Raw genomic sequence first — 27,781 nt, 5'->3', positions numbered from 1 at the left:
TCATACCATAATATGGGATAGAAGCCAGATAATTTATTTGAACAAAACGTTATTTTTAATTTGAAACTTATTTCACATTTTTTCATTGCTGGCCTAATGTGCTAGTGTCCTCCCCGAATTCATATAACCATATAAACTAAATACAATGAAAGTATTGATAAAAGATAGAATGCAGCTCTTTGAATTAGAATAGAAACCAACTGCCAATTTTTTCTTGTTTGATTTTTCTTTGTGATTAGAAAATCCTCATCCTCTTGCATTAATTTATGAGCAACCTGTGAAAATAAAAATTTCTGATTAGCTCTAACTATTTATTTATATATTTTTAGAATTTTGGCAGAATATTAGAATTAATCAATGCACTCTCAACCTGATGAACCTGAAATGAAAATATCACAGAAAAATATTATAAGAAGAGTGATTAGCTAATTGCGTTATCAACTTCATATGGTGCATTGCTTAATAGGCTATAGTGAGGTCCACGTTATAATGGCAGTATTTTATTAACATTGGTGTTGCTATCCATTCGACAATGCTGATAGTGATATATTTTCCAGGCTCACCGTTATCGATTGGATTACCCGGACCGAGATAATTATGACCCGGAAAATTCATAAGACAACTAGTTTATTCATTGAATTGCAGTACTATTTATAACATGGATGTTGGCAACCTGCCAACTCGGACTACCCTGCTCTGTTTACTTGCCCACAGCCTTCGGCTGTTGCCGCCTGTCATGCTGCCATGATGCTCGCCCATCTTCGCTCCGTTACGTAGCTGACGTCATAAACAAATAGATAATATTATAAATAGACGAGCTACGTAAGGCTGAGTTTTGTCTGCATCGCAACGCACAGAGACAAAGACGGTGACTCCGGGCACCTCCACATCGTGCACGATTGCAACTGGACCAGCCGATGCTGTAAGTGTTCAGCATTCTGCACCTACAGCCGATATAACGTGTTTCGCCGACCTTGTAGAACCGATGGACTTACCCGTGGGGACATCGAACGCTTGTTCAACTATTTGTCTGAAGGCCGACACGAGATTGAAATATACCCGATGGACTCGATCAAGAGAACGGATCCTCGCGAATGGTGGAAATCGGCAACATTTCGAGAGAAGGTTGCAGGTACCACCAGCGAGAGAATACACCACCTCGCACTTCAACTGGGCAAGGAGATGTTAAAACTAGCCAAATTAGACAAAAATGTCAAAATCCAAAGCTATCAGTCCAAGAAATAATTAGCCTCTAATTAGAACAGTGCCATTCTCCGCCTGAGCTTTTGTTTCGTTCGACATTGTGGTTGTCGTCGCCAAGATATTATTGTGTTATTTTCATTGATATAGAGAATAAGATTAAGAAGAGCGAAGTCCGCTATGATGCCACTGCGCTAGTGTAGCTACCAGAAATTTCGGGCAAGAAGTCGGGTATTTGTATTCGCTGTGTAGAAAAAGAGCCTTTTTCAAATGATAATATTTTTTTATTGAAGCAATAAAAAATATTCAAAGTATGGTAGTTTCATGCAGTGGTTATGGATGTACGAATCTGCATGTGCCAGATGAAAATATTTCTTTTTATACATAAGTATTTTTATATTTTCATCGGTCATGTTTCATGCAGGCTAAGCCTAGTGCCAAATGATCGTTTCAAGGAATATTGTGCTTAGGTTGATTCATCATCATTATTTGCCAAGTAATAAAATATAAGTCTCGGTAATATTATAATAAATATTTTATTTCCATAGATCCAATATAGTATCCATATTCCATTCCATTAATTTGTCTTATATTGTAATATTTTGTGAACTATGAAAATATTGTATGCTAATTTGTGTTATAAAAAATATTATTTGCTAAAATTGTCTATAAATCCTTCATCATTACTATTGTTTTATTTTTCCCGTTCTTATAATATGTAGTCATTTATTATCTTATATTAAATATAGGAGTATAGAGTATAGTTAGGTACCTATACTTAAGTTGCAAAACAAATGAAAACAGTTTCACGAAATATTGTGATAACGGTTAATTTATTATTATTTCCCATCTAATAGAATATACAGTAATATTAGCGATCTATAATTTTTGATTTATTTTCCCGTTCTTATAATATGTAGTTATTTATTATCTTATATTAAATATAGGAGTATAGAGTATAGTTAGGTACCTATACTTAAGTTGCAAAACGAATGAGAAGCAGTTTCACGAAATATTGTGGTAATGGTTAATTTATTATTATTTGCCATCTAATAAAATATATGGTAATATTAGCAATCTATAATTTTTGTTTTATTTTTCTCTTTCTTATAATATGTAGTTATTTATTATCTTATAAATATAGGAGTATAAGAGTATAGTTAGAGTATAGAGTATAAAACGAATGGAAACAGTTTCACGAATATTGTGATAACAGTTAATTTTTTTTTATTTGCCATCTAATAAAATATACGGTAATATTAGCAATCTATAATAAATGTTTTATTTTCCATATCCTGAATACATGGTAATAGGAAAATATTGTAAAAATGAGATTCATTTGCTAATAGAATGGATCAAAATCTGTAGTGAGGTAGGTTCATTAAATTAGATGTTTGGTCGAGTTAAAATAAAGTTCAATGAACAAATCATTGTATCATATGGTAATGGAAATGATGAAAAGTTGAAAAAAATTATATTGAAATCCATCAAGTATGTCGAAAGATATAACGAAATGAAAGTCAATGTTTTCCCATATAAGTCTGTTTGGGCGCCTGACTTCTTGCCCGATATTCAATGGCGACGAGAAATGAAGGAGGCATCATGCTTCCAAACGCTTGAAGGTATAGCTTAGTCATCTAACTATATATATCAATGGTTATTTTACATGATAGAATGGCGACGGCAGCACTCACAGTCGTACGAGACAGAATCTGACGTTGGAATGTTATTGATTTTTTAGAAAATTATCAAAAAATAACTCCCATGTTTCATTGTCTGGATCTTAACGATTATAATAATGTATATTTGTCGCTTAAAGATTCCATCGATTCTCTTCTAGAATTGCTTTGGTTTCAGTTTAAATCAATTTCAGTAGTTATCGATTTTCTGAGAACTACTTTTAATGTTTGTAATAGAGAAACTGGCAAAATGAATTCAATTTTCATTTTCGGTGAGAGCAATGCCGGTAAGAATTTTTTTACTGATTGCCTATCAGCTTTTTTCTTAAATGTTGGTATGATAAATAGTCCTAATAAAAATGAACGCTTTCCATTTATGGACTGTGTTGATCGTCGTATAGTTGTGTGGAACGAGGCCAGAATGGATCCAGCATTCTATGATGATATAAAACAAATTTTGGCCGGTGACTGTTTAGAAGTGAATGTAAAACATTATGCTCCAATAGATGTTGTTCGTGTTCCTGTAATTGTTTTATCAAATTCTGAATTTTTACCGCTTAATGATGAATTTAGTAATCGTATGTATCGCTATGTGTGGCATAAATGCTCTTTGTTGAAAAAATATATCAATGCTAAACCTTTACCTATCGCAGCCGGCCTCCTTCTCTATTGGGCGATTCACAAAGATATTCATCAAGATCTGAAATGTACTGGTGAGTACATTGACGACTGGTTGGAACTTTGCGAATTGTCTATTAGAGAAAGATGTATGGATGTGCAGGTACTGGATGAAGAAAATTAACAATTGTAACAATGTGCTTAATTGAATAAATTACACTTGTTTACAACGACCTGTATTTACTATTTTAATCATAAGTGAATCCCATAAATTATAATTATGTTCATGATTATTAGCAATCCTATTTTTCAGGTATTTTTTCACACATGAAAAGTCCTTTCCAATTGATTGGAATTGTCCTCCGGGCATTCCGTCTTCCTTGGCTAGAATGTTGAATTGATGAAACTGGTCCAATTTCGACTTTGGTAATACAGAACTGGAAGACGACAGTAATTGCTATCCTGACGGCGCTCACTCGTCCCATTTACCTTTGTAGCCATACATATGACAAATTCTCTGATTAATTTGTAGATACTTGTTGTCACCAGAAATAATTTTATGCGCAGAGGCGATTTGATGGTGTGGAAATAGAGACTCATAGCTGTACTCTATTTCAATAGAAGTGTCAAAACGATAAATGGCAGTGACATCCATTATATGCTCCTCGCCAAAATTGTGTGTCCACGATCCTGTTGGTAATAGTCCGACATGCAGAGAAGGTGGTGCGACACCGCCGGCTGGCTCTGCCCATCCTCGGCTTACGCTGCCTGCTTGCTCAATATATGAATAATAAGTAGGTTTAATCCATTCCTGTTTAAGAGCGGTGCTAGAAGACAATGATGTTTCACCATTGTTATTGGCTGCGATTTTAGAATCGAATGCACACGGAACTTTCACACCTAGATGTAGTTTAGAATTAGTGCCTCTTAATGGTACTATTGGTCGAGAAGGATTAAGTACACTGACTTGAGGACGATATTCCCAAGCATGACTTGGATTGTTCGGAAAATTATCAAAATGATGCACAGTAATATGTTTCAATAAATCGGGACAAAGAGGTCCTCCTTTCTTACTGTCGTATGCATGACAAAAATATCGTTTCAATGGATGAGTATTACCGAAACAACAAGGTATATTTTCAAATTTAGGATTATAAGTCTCATCTGGAATAACTTCACCATACCAGGCTTGCCAGTCATCCTCGTTCGCAAATGTTACCTTGTTTGGTATCATAGGTTTGTCAGCATTCGATTCCAATAAAAGATTCAGTCCATTGTAACGATTATTCAATCCGTGTGCACACATTGCCAATATAAAAAAATAGAGTTCACTGAACCTATAGATGCTGAGTGTGATGATATTGAATCATCATATGACTAGTGTTTTCTTCTTATGTTTCTGTTATCAGATGTTGAACTATTTATTCTAATTTTGAATCTGTTATGAATTCATTACTGATCAATAAAGCCTAGAATGCAGAGGTTTTTCATTACAATTTATTGATCAGTAATCAAAAATCATCAAATCAATTCATCTTATCAAATACGAGTCAATCAATTTCTATTCTCTATTTCACAATTTCTATTCAACAACAAATGTATAATCTTCAAATCTTTTCTGGAAACGAAAACTGAAAATTCGCGTTACGATGGACAAATTTTTGAAACCAGACAAGTTTGATGGTGATCCGAATTCTCCAACAGCTCTACAAGAATGGAACTTCTGGCTAAAGACTTTTGAGAATTTCATCGCATCTTTTGACGAAGAAGACATCGATGATGAAAGTAAGTTGCGGTTGCTTACCAACTTTCTATCTCATTCTGTTTATCAAACAATTGCCGACAAAAATTCATATACTTCGGCTATTGACGCACTAAAATCTGCATATGTAAAACCAATAAATGAAATATTCGCTAGACATAAATTGGCAACTAGAAAACAGTCTTCAGATGAGACAATTGACCAATATAACCAAGCTTTACAACAACTGAGTAAGAATTGTGGGTTTGCAGATGTTGATTCTGAAACTCATAGGAAAACATTCGTGATTCATTTATCCGGGGCCTCAAGCTCTCATCAGATAAGACTGAGACTTTTGGAGTTTGACAAGCTAACTCTTGATGAAGCTATTGAAAAAGCACATGCCTTGGAATCTGCCAGAAATCAATCAGCTTCTTACTCTTCTGAAATAACTCTTAATGCCACTTCAAATAATTCTTCAGAAAATTCATGTAAAGAAACAAATTTGTCAGCTGTAAAAACTGGAAGCTCAAGTTTTCAAAAATGTTATTTTTGTGGTCGTCAGCGACATAAAACACGTCAGCAGTGCCCTGCACTAAATGACTCATGCGAAAAATGCCAGAAAATAGGTCATTGGAAAAATGTCTGCAAATCTACTAAAACTTCTTCATCTTCGGCGCTTATTGCAGCCTCTACTGTTCTTGAAAATGCTACAGTACAAGCTCAGGTAAACAACATTCCTACTTCTGCTTTGATAGATACAGGAAGCTCTGAGACATTTATTTCACACTGTTTTGCTAAAAAATGTGGACTTGAAATGTACCCTACAACTGGTGCAGTGTCCATGGCTTCAACATCACTAAGAAAGAACATTTCCTTTTATTGGGTAGCTCATTTAGAATTTTCAGGTCAACATTACCCCAAAACAAAATTCAGTGTATTGCCTGATTTGTGTGCTAATGTTATTGTAGGACATGACTTACTTAATCAACACTCTGAACTTAGAGTTTCATTTGGAGGAACTAAACCCCCATTGACTATCAATTATCTGGCTCCAGCAAAGATAGAACCTCCACCACTTTTTGAGTTTTTAACTAAAGACATTAAACCTATAATTACTAAATCCCGAAAGCATTCTCTTGAAGACACTAGTTTCATGGAGAAAGAAATTGAGAAACTGCTAGCTGATGGAATTATTGAAGAAAGCAGGTCTCCCTGGAGAGCTCAAGCATTTGTAGTGAAGAATGAAAATCACAAAAAGCGAATGGTAATAGACTATTCTCAAACTATTAACCGATACACACATCTTGACGCATATCCCCTCCCTAGTCTTGAAGATATTGTTTCTAAGGTCTCAAAAACTCTGTATTCACCACTATTGACTTGAAAAGCGCTTATCACCAGGTACCCCTACGAGAAAAAGATCGACCTTTCACTGCATTTGAGACATGTGGCCGTTTGTATCAATTTCGAAGGCTTGCTTTTGGTCTGACAGATGGTTTTCAGCGAGTCATTGATAATGTTATTAATAATGAAAAACTTGAAAAAACGTATGCATACCTGGATGATGTGACAATATGTGGTAAGAATCAGAAGGAACATGATTTAAATCTCAAAAAATTCTTAGATGCAGTACAAAAATATAATTTTACAATCAATACAGAAAAAAGCAAATATTCACTTACTTCAATAAGCTTGCTTGGCTATAAAATTGAAAATGGGACAATTTCTCCTGACCCTGAACGTCTGAAACCATTGCTCAATCTTCCACCCCCAGATAATAGAAAGGCTCTTGAGCGAACAATTGGAATGTTTGCACACTATTCCAAATGGATATCCAATTATTCAGATAAAGCTAAACGGCTTCTTACAGCAAAGACCTTTCCTTTGACTTCTGAAGCTATAGCTGACTTCAATCAACTCAAAACTGAGATTTCTAAGGCAGTAGTTAGTACAATTGACGACTTTGAACCTTTTGCGGTTGGAACAGATGCATCTGATTTTTCAATTTCAGCTGTCCTATCACAGTGTGGACGTCCAGTAGCATTCTTTTCTCAGAAGCTGAATGATAGTGAGCGTAAACATTCATCCATTGAAAAAGAGGCTTTTGCTATTGTGTGTGCTCTTAAAAAGTGGAGACATTTCTTACTTGGAAGATTCTTCAAAATTATCACTGACCAGCGCTCTGTATCATTCATGTTTGATATGACTCATCAAAATAAAATAAAAAATGAAAAAATACAACGATGGCGATTGGAGATGTCATGCTACAATTACGAAATAATTTACAGACCAGGAAAGGACAACCAAGTAGCAGATGCACTTTCCAGAGTGTGTAATGCAACTCAAACCGATAAATTACACTCCCTACACTGTGACTTGTGTCACCCTGGAGTGACCAGAATGATTCATTGGGTAAGAACTCATAATTCACCCTATTCAGTTGAGGATGTCAGAAAAATGACTTCTTCATGTCAAACATGTAATGCCATATAACCTAAATTTTTCAAGAAATTGAAATCTACTCTCATAAAGGCGACACATCCATTTGAAAGATTAAGCGTGGACTTCAAGGGTCCTCTTCCATCAAAAACTAAAAACAAATATTTGTTGACAATAATTGATGAGTACTCTAGGTTTCCGTTTGCATACCCTTGTCCGAATATGAATTCATCAACTGTAATTCAGTGCCTTGTGAACTTGTTTACCACATTTGGTTTACCTTCTTATGTACATACTGACAATGGAACCTCTTTCAAATCCAGAGAGCTGCAGGAATTCCTTCATAATCGAGGAGTAGCCACTTCCATGTCATCACCTTATAACGCACCAGGAAATGGCCAAATCGAACGAGAAAATGGTACAATTTGGCGCACAGTGTCTCTTACATTGAAGCATAGAAATTTGGATGTATCTGATTGGGAATCTGTGCTCCCAGATTCTCTACATTCTATTTGATCCCTATTGTGCACGGCTACTAATGAGACGCCACATGATAGGATGTTCCGACACTATAGACAATCATCTAATGGTATAGCACTTCCAACCTGGCTTGCCCCTTCAAACAAAGTCCTAATGAAAGTACCTATACGAAGAAGTAAATTCGATCCATTGGTCGAGGAGGTGGATATTCTTCAAATCAACCCACAATATGCCAAGGTACGGCTTAGTGATGGAAGAGAGACAACTGTATCATTGAAAAACCTTGCCCCTCGAGGAGAAGAGAGCATTCAAGAAGATAACGATAAAAATCAAGATGATACAAATGCAGGATCAAGCCTTAGTGATCACGCAGAGCCTGAGAACAATCAAGAAAATTATCATGAAAATCAAGATGAAACAAATACAGGATTCCCCCTCAGTGATGAGGAAGAGCCTCCTGATGGCACCCTGCGAAGATCTTATAGAGAGCGCAAAATGCCTTCTTATTTGAAAGACTATTCATTGAATTCCTAAAGACGGGAAGAATGTGATGATATTGAATCATCATATGACTAGTGTTTTCTTCTTATGTTTCTGTTATCAGATGTTGAACTATTTATTCTAATTTTGAATCTGTTATGAATTCATTACTGATCAATAAAGCCTAGAATGCAGAGGTTTTTCATTACACTGAGTTTGTTGTGAATGGAGTACGATAGCCCACTGGCGTACACAAGGTAGAAACACGTTTCACTGTACAGTCATAGGGAAGAGTATCGTATTCATTTTTAGTCATATACCACGGAAGTACTTCAACTGGCACTGAAGCGTACAGTGTTGTTATTATATGCATTCCTTTTATTCCAAATGAGATATCTCCCTCATTTCCGGGAAATGGCATACCTTTAAATTGATATTCATTTGTTGTTAAAAATCTCGTATGGAAGAATTGTAACTTGCCAGTTTGAAAATTGGAAATCGGTTTCATTATGCCAGATCCCGATGCCGAATCATTGTTGCCGCCTCCATGATGTTTCACTCAGCTCGATTGTTGGTCTTCGTTGTTCGACTCCAATAGTTGACGCTTTGTAGGAGGTCCACCATCGTCTGCCATACTTCGTTTACGTTTGCTGGGATATTGTATTCCAAAAACACTTTCGAATAGATATTTTCCACCGAGTCCCAAAGCAGCAATAGCAGAATGATAATTGCCAGTAGTAGTAAAATTTGAAGTGAAACGACTAATCGCTCGTCTATCAGCTGTACGTATATCACTGTCTCCGGATGCGTTCTCGTAGTCCTGGTCGTGCTGCTGCGCAATTCGATCGTCTTCATCGACAGGCTCACCGTTATCGATTGGATTACCCGGACCGAGATAATTATGACCCAGAAAATTCATAAGACAACTAGTTTATTCATTGAATTGCAGTACTATTTATAACATGCATGTTGGCAACCTGCCAACTCGGACTACTCTGCTCTGTTTACTTGCCCACAGCCTTCGGCTGTTGCCGCCTGTCATGCTGCCATTGATGCGCTCGCGGGACGGCTAGTGTGACGCCGTCTGGGCAACGGGAATTGGAGCGAAGTTACGTAGCTGACGTAGCAACGTTGCTAGATCGTTTTTAATAATGTAGAAATATAATTAATCAATAAAATATTCAATCTCAATTATGCAAATTTATTATTTATATTATTGAAGAATATATTCTCTTGACTAACAAAATATAATTGATCATTTTTAACAAGAATGAACAATTAATATCAGATAACAAAGGTTGCAAAGGAGCAACACTATATGAATTTGAAGAGGTTCTATATGAATGAGGTTAAAATAGCTAAGGGTAAATCTATTGCAGATTCATTACGAGAGTCCAAAAATTTAAATCGTTCAGTATGGAGGATAATAAATGAGGAGCGTGGTGCATTAAGAAAAAATGAGAACATTTACATAGGAAAAGTAGTGACTGATGAGGGAATTGTACTAACAGGAGGTTCTGAGGTCTCAAACTATTTAAATAAGTTTTTTCAGGAGGCTGGCACAAAGATTAATAACTCTGTACCTTTAAACAGTGTAAATTCCTCTCCATCTCATCCAGGTGACCAAGCAAACCCAATTAACAGGTTTATAGCTGCTCCTTTTTCAGAAGAAGAGGTGGATAGGATTGTGATTGGTTTGAAGGGAAAAATGTCTACCGGTCTGGATGGAATGTCGACAATGGTAATCAAGTATTGTAAGGAGAACTTATTAACTCCACTCACTTATCTAGTTAATGAGTCACTAAAGAATGGTGTGTTCCCCAATAAATTGAAGGAGGCAAAAATAGTACCTATCCACAAGGGTGGTGACAAAAATGAGGCAAACAATTTTAGACCGATCACTTTAGGAAGTTCTGTTGGCAAGGTGTTTGAAAAATGCATGTTAATTCGTCTTGTTGAGCATCTTATGCAGAATGGAATATTGGCGCAGGAGCAGCATGGTTTTCAGAAGGATAAATCCACGAAGACGGCAATTGCATCTATGTTTGAGGACATAATTGACATGATGGACATGGGGAAAAAGACTGTTGGAGTTTTCCTGGATTTAAGCAAAGCTTTTGACTGTGTGGACCATGAAATCTTGTTGAAGAAGTTGGAGAAAGTGGGTGTGAGAGGTATTGAGCTAGAGTGGTTCAGGTCCTATCTCCTGAATAGGTCTCAAGTTGTTGAGATTTCAAGGGTGGAAGATGGGCAGTTGATAAAACATTTATCGAATAGTCTATCAGTAAATGCAGGTGTCCCACAAGGAAGTATCCTTGGACCATTGTTGTTTCTTTTGTATGTGAATGACATACCACAGGTTATATCACAGGGTAGAGTTCTATTATATGCTGACGACACTTCCTACATTTGTGGATCACAAGATGTGAATGTTTTAGAAATTGACACTTTTTTAAACATAAATGCCATAGCCCAATACCTTCAACAACTTAAGCTTGGAATAAATGAATCGAAATCACAATACTTACAGTTTATACATAAGAATAACTCTTGGCCAACACATAATATTAATGTCCAAGTAAATAATACAAATGTTGACAAGCCTCTTTTTGTTAAGTTCCTAGGGGTAGCTTTAGACCAGTATTTATCATGGGATTACTATATTGATCAGCTTTGTAATAGAATCTCCTCAGGTGTTTTTGCACTCAGACAGATTAGAAGGTTAAATGATTCCAAACTGACAATGGCAGTCTTCCATTCCCTAATTATGTCACATATTCGCTATGCCATTGTTGTTTGGGGTGGGTCCTGTCAGAATTTGGAGAGAGTTTTCAGGCTGCAGAAAAAAGCTATACGGTCAATAAAAGGAATTATGCCTCTCGAATCTTGCAGGAATCATTTCAAGGAGCTAGGCATTATCACCGTTCCCTCGCTTTACATTTATGAGGTGATTATGTACTTCAGGAGAAATAAGGCTTCGGCTAGAAATAGTGATTCCCACAGGTATCAAACCAGAAATAGAGGAGACTTTGCTTCCATGTACCATAGGACAGCTCTTTTTGAAAAGAAGCCAACATATATGGGTCTTAAATTTTTTAGAAAGCTTCATGATGATATGAAAAACGTTGAAGATCTCAATTTATTCGGAAAGAAGTTAAAAGAGTTATTGATGGAAGGTGTATTTTATACCACACAGGAATATATGTTTAGGGAGGGGCCCTTTGTGTGTTGATATGTTTGTATGTGTGTGTATGTGTATGTATGTATGTATGTATATGAGTATGTGTCATGTGTATTTTTTCTTATTGAAAGTAATGTTTTCAAGCATTTTTTTTTTTTTTTGACAATTCTCATACTCTGTTAAGAGTCTCTGGGAAGATATTAAAAACAAACAAACAAACAAACAAACATCTATATCTCATCATCTATCACCTAGTAGTTCTGTGAACAATAGACCTCACGCAGTTTTCTCATCCACAAGTATTTGATGTCACCTGTTTGAAATGTTTACAAAATCAGATCACGTTTGAATTTATATTCCACATGATATAATTCATCCAATTCCTATATATATTTCATCATCGGTATCAGCTATATTCTATAGAAAGCAGTGGCAAGGCGGAGAATCGACAACGCTTTTCTACTATTTTTCTCCACTGCCATTATAACGTGGACCTCACTATATTTCAGTAGGATGGGTGACATTGCATTGTCAGACTCACTATTCCATATTTTTAAGTCTTGTTCTTGTTCCATTGGGTAGGGAAAAGAAAGAGGAAATTTGTATAACTTATCAGTATATTCTATAACTGCTCTTTACAGTAATTGCAAACTTTTGCTTTCAATGCCTATTATTCTAATACATTCTTTTTATAAATATTTTTTCCAGTGCAGAAATTCGGTAATGAACTGAGCACAATCAACTCAGGAGATCTGGAACATCAAACTAGTGCTTGAAGCATTCACACCTTTCCTTCAACTCGAACTTTTAACCTAGCGCCGCAGTGCAGGATGGTGTCTCACAGCTTGGCGTTGTTGTTATTTGAGATGGGTGTCTGGCTTGGAAGTGTTTCGGCCGCATTGCAGGATGACTGTTAACGGTTGCCGGAAGATCAACAGCTGGGTTTTTTCGTGATAGAGAAACTCTGATTGCAGATTCGTTCTCAGCGACCCCAAGTTTAGTCTGAAGGCTCAGAATGTCAACAATGTTTTTAAATAATTAAAAATCATCATGAAAAGTCATTAATATGGTAGTACACCACGTTTCTGGAAACTGGCTGGAGGGATCAAATAACCGACTGGATTGATCTTTCGTCTGTCCGCTAGGCGGAACTACTGGCGGATCTTTCGTCTGTCCGCTAGGCGGAACTACGCCGACCATTGCTGGGTGGAAGATGTTACTGCGGCCGCTCGCATTCCCACCAACGCTGCTATTATTTGCTGTCTCAGCGCCTAGTCCGAGTCAGACAAGCATCCAGCCTGCACTGCAGAGCTAGGTTTATAGCTAAATCCCGAGCTCGGAAACCGGCCCTAAACCTAGCTCCGTAGTGCAGGCTGGCTGCTTGTCTGACTCGGACTAGGCGCTGAGACAGCAAATAATAGCAGCGTTGGTGGGAATGCGAGCGGCCGCAGTAACATCTTCCACCCAGCAATGGTCGGCGTAGTTCCGCCTAGCGGACAGACGAAAGATCAATCCAGTCGGTTATTTGATCCCTTCAGCCAGGCTCAGCCAAGCAGCCGAGACAATAGAACAATGGAGTGACGGTGTTATTCGCGTTCATCAGCAGTTTTCTTTCTCATGATTATTTTGATTTTTTGTGTCAATAATAACTCCAGTCACCAGTAAAAAGTTTCCAGAAACGTGATGTACTACCATATTAATGACTTTTCATGATGATTTTTAATTATTTAAAAACATTGTTGACATTCTGAGCCTGCAGGCTAAACTTGGGGTCGCTGAGAACGAATCTGCAATCAGAATTTCTCTATCACGGAAAAAACCCAGCTGTTGATCTTCCGGCAACCGTTAACAGTCATCCTGCAATGCGGCCGAAACACTTCCAAGCCAGACACCCACCTCAAATGACAACAACGCCAAGCTGTGAGAAACCATCCTGCACTGCGCCGCTAGGTCATGTTCTAGACTCTAAACAGCTGGAGTCAGAAAATTGGCTTTCTGAAACGGGGTGCAGTCGTAGTCATAGTCAAAGTCACGTTTAAATCAAATTTCGAAAAACTATAAAATTGAACACAAAATAAAATAAAGAGAAAATAGTGTAAAGATTAAGTTTTTTTGAATTATTTAGGAATTATTCATTTCGTCAAGGAAAAACGTTTCCAATTATAGAAATGAGAAAATAAGGATTGATTTTGCTGCAACTATTTACTGCGACTACGCCCCGTTTTGGAAAGCCAATTTTCTGACTCCAGCTGTTTAGAGTCTAGAACTTACCTGAATCCCGAGCTCGGAAACCGCCCCTTAATAGTTTAATAGTTGAAGCAGATTTATTATATCATACCTTTATACCAAAATACTTGAATCCAAAGATATTATAGCCTTTGTTTTTGTGGAAATCGCATGAAAATTGACGCAATATAGAGTTGAATCAGATACTGTCATTCGATTTGCAATATATATTTTTCATGATAATTCTTCTAAAATTATCCTTCAATAATGTAACACTACTGCACCATTATATAAGAGAATTCGAACTTGGAAGCATAACTCTTATTAATTATCTCTATTATTATTTCCGAAGAATGGACATTGATATGTCCAAAGCTCCGCCAATTTATGTAGATGTATAACAATATTATCTATAGTTATTCCAAATTGCTTTTTTCATGTCATATACAGTTCAATAATTATTTTCTTAGTCTATATTAAGTAAATTCATCTATAATTTTGCTGTATTGTAAGCTATTGTATATAAGTGTATAAGCCAGTATATATTGTAATCTACATAAATTAAATACTCAATCAATTGATCAATCTCTGAAAACTTACCTTCGGTTCAAAATCCAATAGAAAAAATGCTTTGAGAGTTCTATTCATCATAACCGTACTCTCTACTTTGGATAAGAATGGAGGATTGTACTCGGTTGCGATGATGTATCGACAGAATATCACTAGAAATATTTGAACCAAGATTATGATTGCCGTCATCTCAATGAAATACTCTGAAACAAAAAAAACAAAACAAATTATAACGACTGGGATCTGATGCAATAACAATAGTTTTGACTGCTTCAAGTCTTTTGAATCTCTGAATAACTTTCATAGTATTTTGAATAGCATCTTGTCACGATAGTGACAGAACCGTGTCTCAAAAATAATTTAATTATAATTTTTTGTTAATAAAATACAGTACTTTCAATTATTTTAAATGTTACAAAACATGTTACATTATAAACATGTTAGTATAATTTAAACAATTTCATTTTCATCTTAAACTGCAGAGCAAGAGAGGAAAACATTCTATTCAATAAAAATGTCTTAGCAAAGCTTCCACGCCATTGGCTAAGAACTTAATACAAACTCAGCAGTTGCGCTGACAAAATTTTTATTCCTAAAAAAGACTCACTCGCTTCTCGTTCAACTGCGGTATCGACCACGAGTCCAGGTTTACCCAGGAGAGTCAGTTCCATATTTTCTGTAAGTTTCTTTTTCTTTAATTTTCTTTCAAAATTCATTGTCATCCTTTTAAACAGTAATATCTCAAATAATAATAATAATAATAATAATAACAACAATAATAGAACGCTTTCCTCAACATATTTTTTTTAATAAATTTAAATTCTTAAATAAAATCAATTTCATTTTAGATAATTAAATATAAGCCAACGGTTTCATAAGAAAGGGCGTAATTGTTTAAAATAAGATTTGTTTGTTTAATCATCCGTATTACCGATTTTCAACCTTTTGTATCTTTTTAAATATTGTTCAAAATTGATAAGAACTTTGTGTCAATAAAAACTAAATTACTTTTCCAATTCTTACTTCTTCTATTTTCATCCTATTTCAAAAATTCAAACACCTTGTGTGAGTCAAAATTTTTATTATCAAAATTTCCAAGTTTTTGTGTTTTTTCTTTATATAAAAAAAGACACTGGTGGAGGCGTTCCTGTTCCTGTGAGGTAATTGAATGAATTGATCGAAACCCATACGATTTGGAGGAATCTGGGGATTAATTCATTCAATTATCCACAAATTTAAAGATCCTATAATTTTTGGTAGGGTGCTTTACCAAACATCGAGTAGAGGCACTAACCACTAAGAAGAATACAATCGATCAGTAGGCCTACTAACGAATTGATTATTTGAATAAATCACATTAATGTGAAGAACATATATAACAACAATAATAGAACGCTTTCCTCAACATATTTTTTTTAATAAATTTAAATTCTTAAATAAAATCAATTTCATTTTAGATAATAAATATAAGCCAACGGTTTCATAAGAAAGGGCGTAATTGTTTAAAATAAGATTTTTTTTTTTTTTTTTTTTTTTTTACATCTTTATTGCCCATAAAAACAAAATACAAAATAAAAAACTTACAAAGAAATATTCTAGATTATATTATATATTATGCTATTTTACATATAAATTAAATTACATGGCACCACCCAGCAAGGGCAAAACCCTGACCGCTGAGTGAGAGTATCAGCTGTTAGACAATATAAAAATTTATTTACTATAATCAAAGCTACAAAAAAATCGAAGTTAACAATAAATTACTAGTCTAGTAATTATAATATTTGACTGATGTCGAAGAAAAAATTTTGTATCACCCACTTATTTATCTGTTCCATCCTCTGTCTACCCCTATTAGAAGATATTCTGACAATGCATTTGGCATTATATTTATTATTTTTGAGCTAAGATACCCAATTGTCTTCTCACTATTGTCAAATTTGAATAGTTAATATTATAAATGTTATGAGATGTAACTCTCAGGTTATACATAGAAACGTTATTATTCACTGTAATTCCTCCTTCCTCATCCATGCATAATAGAGAAGTTTCTTTATATAAATTTGACGTACTGTCATCACTTTAAATTCGGCAAATGTTTCACTACTAGAAAAAGCCCTTGGCTTATTAAGAATTGCTTTTATTATCATTTTTTGAAATGTAAAAATTTTATTCATGAAAACATCATACGCTCCTCCCCATACCACTAACCCATATTGCAGCACCGATTGAACATAGGCAAAGTAAAGGACCCTAAGTAATTTAATGTCTAATATTTTACGGACTTTATAAAAGATAAAGGAAATAAATTTTAAGCGTTTACAAATATATTCTATATGAGGCTCCCACTTAAGGTTACAATCAACTTTGTGACATTAGATTTGTTTGTTTGTTTAATCATCCGTATTACCGATTTTTAACCTTTGTATCTTTTTAAATATTGTTCAAAATTGATAAGAACTTTGTGTCAATAAAAACTAAATTACTTTTCCAATTCTTACTTCTTCTATTTCATCCTATTTCAAAAATTCAAACACCTTGTGTGAGTCAAAATTTTTATTATCAAAATTTCCAAGTTTTTGTGTTTTTTCTTTATATAAAAAAAGACACTGGTGGAGGCGTTCCTGTTCCTGTGAGGTAATTGAATGAATTGATCGAAACCCATACGATTTGGAGGAATCTGGGGATTAATTCATTCAATTATCCACAAATTTAAAGATCCTATAATTTTTGGTAGGGTGCTTTACCAAACATCGAGTAGAGGCACTAACCACTAAGAAGAATACAATCGATCAGTAGGCCTACTAACGAATTGATTATTTGAATAAATCACATTAATGTGAAGAACATAAATAGATGATGAAATAACACATAACAAAACACTTATAATCTTTTCGTTAGACTGGTCATTTTCTCTTTATTCTTTTATTTGTTACATATGGTGAAGGCGTCGATCGCCCATCATCCCATTTATTTGTTACAATCTCTTCCGGTCATTATAATACTTGTCATATCAGAGAAAAATATGCTTTGTATAGTTCATCAAACTTTCAGAACATACTAAGATTTGAACATAGTTTTAGAACCATTATTCAGAGCTAGAATTTAAAGCGCATGTTAATTAGAAATTACCAACACATTAATTGTTTAGCTTGCAACTATATAAGTTCTAGATAATAAAATTAAACTAAATATGAAAAAAACAGCAACCACTCCGTACATAGTTTTAAGTTGTGTGTGTGTGTGTGTGCATGTGTAAATGTGTGTGCATATGAATGTATGCAAGAATGATTATAAAATTGACATTGATTTATTTCAATATAATACCATATTCAATTATTATGTTATTCTTAATATAATATTTAAATTTGTATATAGATATTTTATTATATAGCCTATATTTAAGTGTCCCCACACAGGGTAGCCTATAGGGAACACATATTAGAAATTCGGAAACAGTATTGTATTTACTTTTTGGAATGCATTTGATTGTTTATTTTTTTCTGAATAAAGAATAGATAATGCGGGCCCGCACTATGCGTTTCCACTACCGGGGTTGATCATTTTTGTGTGTTTTCAATGAAACCAGCCGTAAACATTGGAGAAAAATATTATGTGTTTCTCCATACCGAATCGGTGGAAACTCGGATCTTTAAAAGAACCATTCTCATTGAATATTATTCCTATCGATAAAATAAAAGTCAAAGTCATCAGTGCTATACATTTCTGTACTTTTTTTCATACTACACGTCAGTACTTCATTTCATGCTAGACAGGACTCACTTACTTCATACACTTTCTAGATAGGAAAATAAGTTTATGAATAGAATAATGTAATCTTAGTTTCGGTAATAAACTTACCTATTTTTGGTCGATGAAAGTAGTGCCGATGGGGAGCCAACAGGGAAATGGTCAAAAGAAAATAGAATTGTATTATGGTTACCAGCAGTAGGAGAACAAATCTCTCTCTCGAGTGCGGCTCAAGGAAGAAAAAGGATAGCGATATCAGTAGATTTGCTGGAATTAAAAATAAGTGTTAATGTATGAATAAATAAATCTCATACAAAAAAAATACTACATCAGATATAGTTTAATTTATTAGTATGTGAAGTGACAGGGCTGTAGAACAGTTGAGATTTCTAAGAAAATTGGTGGGCAAAACGAGAAGAGATAGATGGAGAAATGGAAGGGTGTGACAGAGGTGGGGAGGAAGGCGCTGAGTGAGGATGTGAAAGAAAAGCAGCTCAAATGGTTCAGGCATGTCATCAGGATGGAAGAATTTAAAGGGGAGGAGAGAAGGAAAACGAAGGAAAAGTAGACCGGGAATGAATTGGGAGAGCTACCTTGAAGGCCTGGGTCGAGAGAGAGGAAGTTCCATGAGGGAAATGAGAAGAAAGGCTGAGCCTGAAGACCGGGAAGCATGGGAGAGGACCGAGGCTTGGACCCTACGCTGTAATGGCAGAAGGGCAAAAGAAAATGAAGAAGAAGAAGAAGAAGTATGTGAAGAGTAAGGAACTTATTCGCATCATACTTAAAATTCAAATTCAATTTGGCTTGGCGAACGCACACAGAAAAAGAGAGATGAATCAACAGTAAAGAAAGAAATAAGGATTTGTTTAATCACTCCAGGGCCGGAATCAGAAAGATGGGCTCTGAATACATATGCATACTGTCATTAAAACATTAAAAATTCATGTTAATACCTAGTCATACTGTATAATGTATGAGTCTTTGGGTAAAAGTTGTAAGGAGAATCCTTTCTCTATTATATAATATAGCTCACTTGTAAAACATGTCTTATAAACGTAAAAGACTAAATGATTTCAAAGAAAGGATGTAGTATCATTAGATTAACTTCTTCTGGAGTGGCCGTAGTCGAGTGGATCAGATGCTGGCTTTATGATTCAGAAGCCCGGGTTCAAATCCCGGCCCGGGTAAGATATTTATCTCGGGCCACTCCCGTGTTTCGGATGGACACGTTAAGTCGTCGGTCCCGGCTGCCTAAAAAACAGTCGTTAGATCATGTCAGAGGCCCTGAAATTGATCAGTTATGACCTGAAAACTCTGACACCAGACCTGAGCCAGCCAGTAGGTCACTAGATATTATTATTATTATTATTATTATTATTATTATTATTATATTATTATTATTATTATTATTATTATTATTATTAGATTAACTCTTCAACAATTCTACATATAACACAATTCACAGTATAACAAATCCTTCTTTACTCTCTGATTCACAAAAATACACATAAAATATAGAGTCAAGGAGAAATATTTATTGGTTGGCTATATCATTGAGGAACTAATCAGAGTAAGTACTGAAAATACTAAGAAATAATATATGGTACTAAATATTTATATTATATTTTTATGGTAGATTTATAGTGATATTATCTCATAATTATGAATATTTGGATTTATAAATTGATTAAGGAATAAAAAGTCTACTTACTGAGACTAGTTATCACTCCTGCAAATGATAATATGAAGGGTTGGTACTTGTTCTTGAATAATTTTATAAAAAAATATATATAATATTGGGGCAAAATATTACTTACCAATATGACAGGATTGTATTGCACTCTTGCACCGTTGATTGCTGGGCTGATGAAACGTAAATAACAGATTTTAGTATCATAGGGCCAATCTGTCAAATCACTGCGGCACAGTTTCATGGAACGAAAAATGAGCACACTTCTACCATGCACAGTGCCATCAGCATACACTACAGCAGAGTTGCGCATTTCCTCGCCTGATCCAAGTTCTAGTGTTTTGGAACTGGAACAAATAAGCTACTCTTCAATAATGTGATAGAACTCCAACTTATTATTATTGTATAATGGCCTAATTTTTCATTATTATAGCCTATCAAGGTTTATTCTTCTAAATAGCATGCCCAAATTTGACAATATTGGAAATAATGCTATAAAAAACGTTAATCTTGCTATAGTGAGGTCCACGTTATAACGGCAGTGGAGAAAGATAGGAGAACAATGTTGCCGATCCTCTGTTTTGTCAATGCCTTCTATGGAGGGTAACTGATACCGGTTAATTGCTGTAATATGAACTGTTCATTCTCGTTTGAAATGATCAATCCTATTATTTCTGTATTTCTATATCTGGTTATTTATATTTATATCTAGTTATTTATGCTCAACGGATCTCGAAAACTGCTCTAACGATTTTCACGAAATTTAGATCATAGTAGGTTTATGATATAAAAATTCGATTGCACTATGTCTCATCCTTGGGAAAACTCGCTGAACGACATTAAAAGGATAATTCATCCTTTGCTGAAACAGCTGAGACTTTCGTCGTCTGTGGATAGTAAAAAGTGAGCGAGTGATTCTGTGGAAAATCAAAATATCGCATCCCCGAAATTCATAAGCTGACGTTTAGCCAGCTGTGAAATATAAACATGATCATTTTAGAGAATTGTGTTCTGTTTATCAATAAATAAAAATAACGAGCGAAGTTCGGTGCCGCGATATTTATATTATATCAATCAATAAATTATATTTATGAATTATTTCATAATGAATTTTCATAATCAAGATTAAATATTACAACGTGGATTACCACGCTATTATAACGTGGACCTCACTATAGTAAAATTCACTTTCAACTGTCAGCATTTCTCATAATTATTAATGCCAACGCTTCCCATTCAACCAATGGTAGCTATAAAAAGAGGGTCCAACAAAATGTATAATATGTAAACATATTATGTTCTTTGATAGTGAATATGTTGGTAACGCACTGGCATCTGTTACAGTTTGCATGCGTGCTACTGTATGTGAAGGCCTATGTGAGGTGCACGTTTTACCTCGGTCTGATTTGCCTTTGTCTGTAGGTATGTGACATATTTTCGGCCAAAGATACAAATAAGTGACAGTTATAAATGGGAAGCAACACATTCCATAAAGAAAAATTATTGAAACAAACTAGAGATACCATATTGAGAAGGGGCCTTCTAGTGAATATGTTTTGTCTAGGAGCTTACCCAGCTCTGCAAGCGACACTTGGTACAGCAGACCATATCTCATCAAGTTTTAATGGAACAAATAAATACTGCCAATCCTCTGGTATCAGCCTTTTGTCCTTCCAAAGCTGAAATTTGATGAAGGCATATAAACTGATTTATATTAAGAAGTTCTATGATTAATATATATTATAAAATAGTTTTCCATTTATAATGAGTAAGGAGGAAATAATTCAAAGGCTGATGAAGCTCCTCTTCAGGAGTGAAATGCATTCCTCAATACTCCAACAAAAGTAGGTGTTTTTTCAAATATTTACAAGTAACACAGTGTCAGAACTTCAACAAAGGAAATAATTCATTATTATATTACAAATGATATTATAGTATCTTTGATTTTGTAATCAAGCAATTCTTGTTTACGAGAGAATATCAATAAAATTATAATAATTAAAAGAGTATATAAGTTTTTATATCTGAAAGTAGTTTATATTTATTTATTTCACAGGGTAATAAATAGTTATTTGTATATTTAGAGGGAAAAGTTTGAAGCCCGAGGCGAAGCCAAGGGCAACAAAACATTTTTCACTCGTGATATACACAACATTTCTCCTCCACCTACATTTTTATAAAAACTGCAAATAAAATAATTTTTAAAAACATACGTGACCAAAAAATGTGTTACAACATAATCTAAAAAGTAAACAGAAACAGCTGGCTTGTAATCACAATTCTCTGCCGACAGCGCTATCTGTAGGCTAAAGTTGTAACACCAATGGCCGCCACAACTACAGCTATGATGAAGTTCCCGTTTCAAATTTGATTAGTTAATGAGGAATATTCGTTGGCTGGTATTTTGAATAGCATGGATTAGAAAAAATATTTATACATAATTATTTTAGTATAGTGATATGAAGTTTGTAATTATTTTAGCATACAAACATATATTTCATATGTTGATCAAATCTGGTTTTGAAGGTATTGAATTTAGTTGGCTCAATGACTGACTACTCTATATGCTTCCTCGTCTGAGCTTAAACCTTCTTACCTATTACAATTTAAGCTTTCAAAATAGAGATGCTTCCCATGTTATTTAAATGGAGTCATAATGACTTTTCCTCCCTGGGGAGTTTTTCTGTTTTTTTACTACCGAGAGCGAAAAAGTGACACTTTAGTATTATGCTTCAGGGAGTAAAGTAAGAACTTTAGACAGTAGGTGGAGGAAAATATAATTACAACACATGATATAATAATATTTTTTTACTAATAAGTACTGTAATAATATTATAAACAGGTAGTACGTTTCATGGATACTATTGTGCAGTATGAGAGAAATAATTTTCATATTTACTGCAATAAAGTGGGTGCTGGTATGTTGAAAAATCGTAGTAAAAATTAAAAGTATTTGAAAGATGGAAATTTTCATGTAAAGAATATTTCAGATTAACTCACAAAATGAAAGTGTCCTTCGAGAGTCAAAGCTTCTTCAGGATCCCGAATGGGCTGCAAAAATAAAGGAAAATTTGTTAGAATATAATTTATAACGACTACACTACAAAAGCAAAGTGATATCCACACTACACTTCTTAAATACAGTAACTTGTAATTGTTTAATTTTACTGAAATTTCCCAGATCTAATAGCGTATTATTGTAACGTATTCCAACGACATTCAACGTTTTTAATACAAGTCACATTTAAGGAAAAAATATAAAAATAAATTTATTATCACTATGTAAAGATATTTTCATTAGAATAAATTGCAAAAATTATTGGCAATAATTTTGGCTGTAATGAAATTTCATCTCACAGGAACCAGTATGCTGTAAGTGTTATTCCTATGCAAGTTCGCAAATTGCCGTAATCAAACATTTCGAATTTTTCATGTTAAATCAGAGAATTTTGCTCATTGGTTATGATAAACCTAGAATACAAGTTGAAACTACAGTTTCAAGGCGCATTAATTCAATACTTGGAGAAACTATTTGGTTTTTCAAATCAATCCCGTTTTCTGATAATTTGAGGCACAAATTTCCGAAAATAAATTATTATGAAAATTTTACTTATAATCTCAATTGTTCGACATAATTAATTTTAGGATAGTGCAATTAAATTTAAAATAGCCCATAACTACAACTTACCATGGATATAGTTAGATGATGGAGAAAAGCTTTCACTTCAATTTTTGCATTTTCAGATCCATTGGAAATGGATGGAGGTTGATATTTATCATAATTCCGAAGAAGTCGTTTGTAATCGTTGCTGGTTGATGTACATATCAGTGAAGCATACGATAAAACTTGAAAGCATCAAAAAACAGAGTTAATAAAAACTTATTGAAATGTTAACAGTCAAGAAGAAATTCGCAATTCAACTTCAATTTATAAATTTACTTTATTACTGAAGTATCTTGAAGTTGCGGAGGAACTGATAAGAAACAAGGGAGATAAGTGAGGCATACTCACAGTATCTTATCAATACTGATTTATTCGATTAGAATTACTTGAAATGCCAAATCATCAATCACTATGATCATTTGAAATAACTCATTTATTTGAGGTGCGTACAGATTTACGCGCCGCGAACATGAGCAATTCACTTTTAATCAGCTGATGCCAAGCTTTTTATATGTATATCTTATACCGTTTCTGTAAAAATACAGATAAAGTCAGCTGATTAAAAGTGAATTGTTCATGTTCGCGGCGCGTATATCTGTACGCACCTTAATAAATCAAAATAGTATAAAATTTGTACGTGGTTGGAGGGAAAAGAGTAATATAAGATTTCTATAAGTAAATTTCCGTGAAAATAAATTGAAAAAGAACAATTCCAGAGAATTTCACAATTCTCCTTGTAGCACTTATAGTCTGTCCAGACTGCCATGCGCGCTGAAAGATTAAGCCGACCCTCACTCCCCCCCGCGCAGGCACACATGCCCGGCCTACCTGCGCCATTGATATACTATATATACTACGTAGTATACAGATAGGCAGACCGTCCCTTCACTCACACACACACACTAAAGGAGACTGCGCTTGTGTGTGTGAGTAGTAGGAGGGTTGTCCTAATCCTTCAGAGCTCATGCCTGTTTGGACAGAATATACATTACTATATAATCATTTCACATTAGCACATTGTTATGCATTATGCATGTCGAAGCTTTCGATAAACCATACGTAGTGATATTTAGCAAAAATAAACATAATACAAAAGCAAGTCAATCTTTGATTGTAGCAAGAAGCAGACTCCACTTTGGTAGAAAGCCAAAGCCCCACTATTGCCTTAGTCAGACTTATGAATAGGCTTTCCATTGAAATAATGCAGCTTAATTACAGAAGGTTAAGAAATGTATTAGAAATATCGCTTGTAAATAATCCATTCTACTCTGTTGAGGAATTTATGGAAAAAGTTATATTCAAGGGATTTTGAAATAAGAATAAGGTATTATAGCATATGAATAAGGTAAATTTGAGTCCAATATATACATGTCAAATTGTGATTTTCCATTGAGGCTTATAAAGATAATCTATTGCCATCAGCTTGATTCCCACACAACAGTGAAATTGAAAATATAATTCCTATAAGTTGTAACGGGATTATCACTCGCTCGGCCGGACTGAATGGGAATAGTCCGATTGAAACTTATAGGAATTATATTTTCACTGTCACTCTTGGGTAAGAATTCAGCTTATAGCATAGAATCGATCATCCAAGAGCCAAGACTCAATAGAAAGTGATGTACATTCTCAATTATTTTTGAGAATTGTTGTTGACCTCCAATTCCAAACTTACTCATATTTAACAGTTTGAAATCTCAAGAAAATCATGCAAAAAGAATGAATTTATTTTTAATCCAATTCTATTTGAAAATAATGAAATAAAAACACACATATATTGTCAAGTTCTAAAGTTTTATCTGGTACAGGACCATGGTCTATTGGCCCATGGATGTAGTATACACTGACTTTTCCAAGGCTTTTGATAGAATCAGTCATAAGCGGCTTGTTTGCAAATTATCTAGTTTTGGTTTGGTGCCTCAGCTTGTTAGTTTCTTTTCTGACTACCTGAGTGATCGTCTTAATTATGTTTCTGTCTTGAATTTTAAATCTAGCACTTATGTTAGTTCCTCTGGTGTGCCTCAGGGTAGTAATTTGGGTCCTTTGTTGTTCTTAATGTTTATTAATGACCTACCTGGCTGCCTGTTGCAATCCAATTGTTTGATGTTTGCTGATGACTTGAAGATCTACAGGAGGATTGATTGCCATAATGACTCTGTTCTGCTGCAAAGTGACCTGGATTTTGTCTCGGGGTGGTGCACTGATAACGGCCTCGATCTCAATGTTGGCAAATGTAAATTTATGGTCTTCACTCGTAAGCTGAATTATCCTATTTTCAATTATAGAATTAACGGCTTTCAACTCTCTAGAGTCGATAGTTTCAAGGATCTGGGTGTATTGTTTGATTCTTCTCTGAGTTTTGCTCCCCATGTCCATTCTTTGGTTGGTAGGGCTAATAGGATGCTGGGTCATCATGAGATCTACGGCTGGGTTTAGAGATGTTGAAGGCTTGATGGCTCTCTTTCCTAGCCTTGTTCGGAGCTTGCTTGAATATTGCGCGGTGGTTTGGGATCCCCATCAGGTGGGTCTGATACATGAGATTGAAATTGTTCAGAATAAATTTTTGAGATTGTTATTTTGTAGAAAACAGAATCGTCCTTGTCCTTTGGGGTTTCCAACTGGTGTGTTGCGCAGCATGTTCGGCTTTGAGACTTTGGCATCCAGACGGAAGGTACTTTCTTGTTTATTCCTCTATGGTCTTGTGAACGGTTCCGTGAGCAGTCCTAATCTGTTGGCAAGGCTGAATTTTAAGGTTCCTGTCTTCAATAATCGTAATTGGCAAGAGTTCTCAATCTGTAGATGTAACACGGTTGGTCATTATTACTCACCAATGAATCGTATTCCTCGTATATTCCTCTGCTGTGATGGTCAGGTGGATCTCTTCTGCTTGTCTAAATGGAGCTTCAAGAGAAAAATGTCTCCATTCTTCAATTGAAGAGTAATATAGACCTGTTGTTCTTAATTTACTCTGGTTCACAATGGCCTTTTTTTTTGTTCTCTCCATGGTCACCCTTTTTCCACTAACTAACTTTTAATATTTTTTCCACTTCCCTTTTGATCCCTTTTTGTCTAGTTATTTTATTACTTCTCTTAGAACCATATGTAATACGTAGGTTATATGTTGTTATTTTATGTGGTTATGATTGATCTTATTGAATATCAAAATTCAAATTTTATCATTTACCTTTAACATTGTTCTTTTCTTTCTCAGAGTAGCTATTATACTATTTTTCTTTTCTGTTTTTCACATGTACCATTTTAATCATTCTCTTTTATTACTTTTCTAGTATTTATATATATCTATTTTTTTGTAATAATTTTTAATAATGTATTTCCTGTATTCATGAGTGCGTTTTGGGCTGTTATGCCTGTTGCACTCCTAGATTTTTGTAAGAATAAATAAATAAATAAATAAATACAGTGCCACTGCCGGTTTTGACACTTCAATCAACCTGCATTCAGAATCCTTCATTGTACTGTAATCCTGTACCAAATAAAAATGTAGAACTTGATAATATATGTGTGTTTTTATTTCATTATGGGATGGTTCTACAACATTGATATTGACTCAGTCGAATTTCCAATTACTTGAAAATGAATGATTTTACATTATATATCTAAGTACTAAAATCAATGATACATTACTTACTTGATATAAGATGGAGGACTATCCCCATGCTCGTGCAAGATTCACAAGAAGCGGGAAGAAAGAAAATGCTGAATAAATTATTGTGACATAATTGCGCAATGGGGGAGTCAGTGCAGTTAGCTGCTAGGCTAGTAATGTGCTACTGATTCGCAAAAATCTTATCATTCCTGCGCCAGATTTCATAAGTGTTATCAAACAATATGCATGAAGCACCATATGTTTCTCACCACCCCAGGGAATCATCATAGTAGTATTATTATTAATTGATATTGTTCGGATATATCTAAGCCAAATATGATATCTATACCAAAAAGTTTCAGTTGAAATTGATGCTGAACATTTCACAAGCAAATCACTTGCAGCAATTACTTCCTTGCGTCTGTTTTCATTTATTTCTCTGTCATTTCAAAC

The 27,781-nt window shown here is 34.6% G+C and overlaps 1 protein-coding gene across 1 annotated transcript; it reads right to left on the bottom strand.

The window, feature by feature from the left end:
• Nucleotides 1-214: 214 nt before the first annotated feature.
• Nucleotides 215-27,508, bottom strand: LOC111054850. The gene is made up of 7 exons (XM_039421732.1): nt 27,371-27,508; nt 23,746-23,903; nt 21,630-21,736; nt 20,185-20,404; nt 18,479-18,634; nt 14,648-14,820; nt 215-275 (listed from the first exon to the last, which is right to left on the bottom strand). The coding sequence occupies exons 1-5, from the start codon at nt 27,396-27,398 to the stop codon at nt 18,623-18,625; spliced, it is 525 nt and encodes a 174-aa protein (XP_039277666.1). The 5' UTR covers nt 27,399-27,508; the 3' UTR covers nt 215-275; nt 14,648-14,820; nt 18,479-18,622.
• Between the last annotated feature and the right edge of the window lie 273 nt (nt 27,509-27,781).

This window comes from Nilaparvata lugens, chromosome 2 (genome assembly GCF_014356525.2).
Source record: "Nilaparvata lugens isolate BPH chromosome 2, ASM1435652v1, whole genome shotgun sequence".
Lineage (NCBI taxonomy): Eukaryota > Metazoa > Arthropoda > Insecta > Hemiptera > Delphacidae > Nilaparvata > Nilaparvata lugens.
This window is presented reverse-complemented; position numbering and strand designations above follow the sequence as displayed.

Excerpts from the sequence above, each read along its gene's own strand:
- LOC111054850 (XM_039421732.1), bottom strand. The coding sequence starts at position 27,398 with ATGGGGATAGTCCTCCATCTTATATCAA. Across the intron at positions 23,904-27,370 it reads AGTCCTCCATCTTATATCAA|TTTTATCGTATGCTTCACTG; the intron begins GTAAGTAATGTA and ends GATGCTTTCAAG. Across the intron at positions 21,737-23,745 it reads ATCATCTAACTATATCCATG|CTTTGGAAGGACAAAAGGCT; the intron begins GTAAGTTGTAGT and ends ATCAAATTTCAG.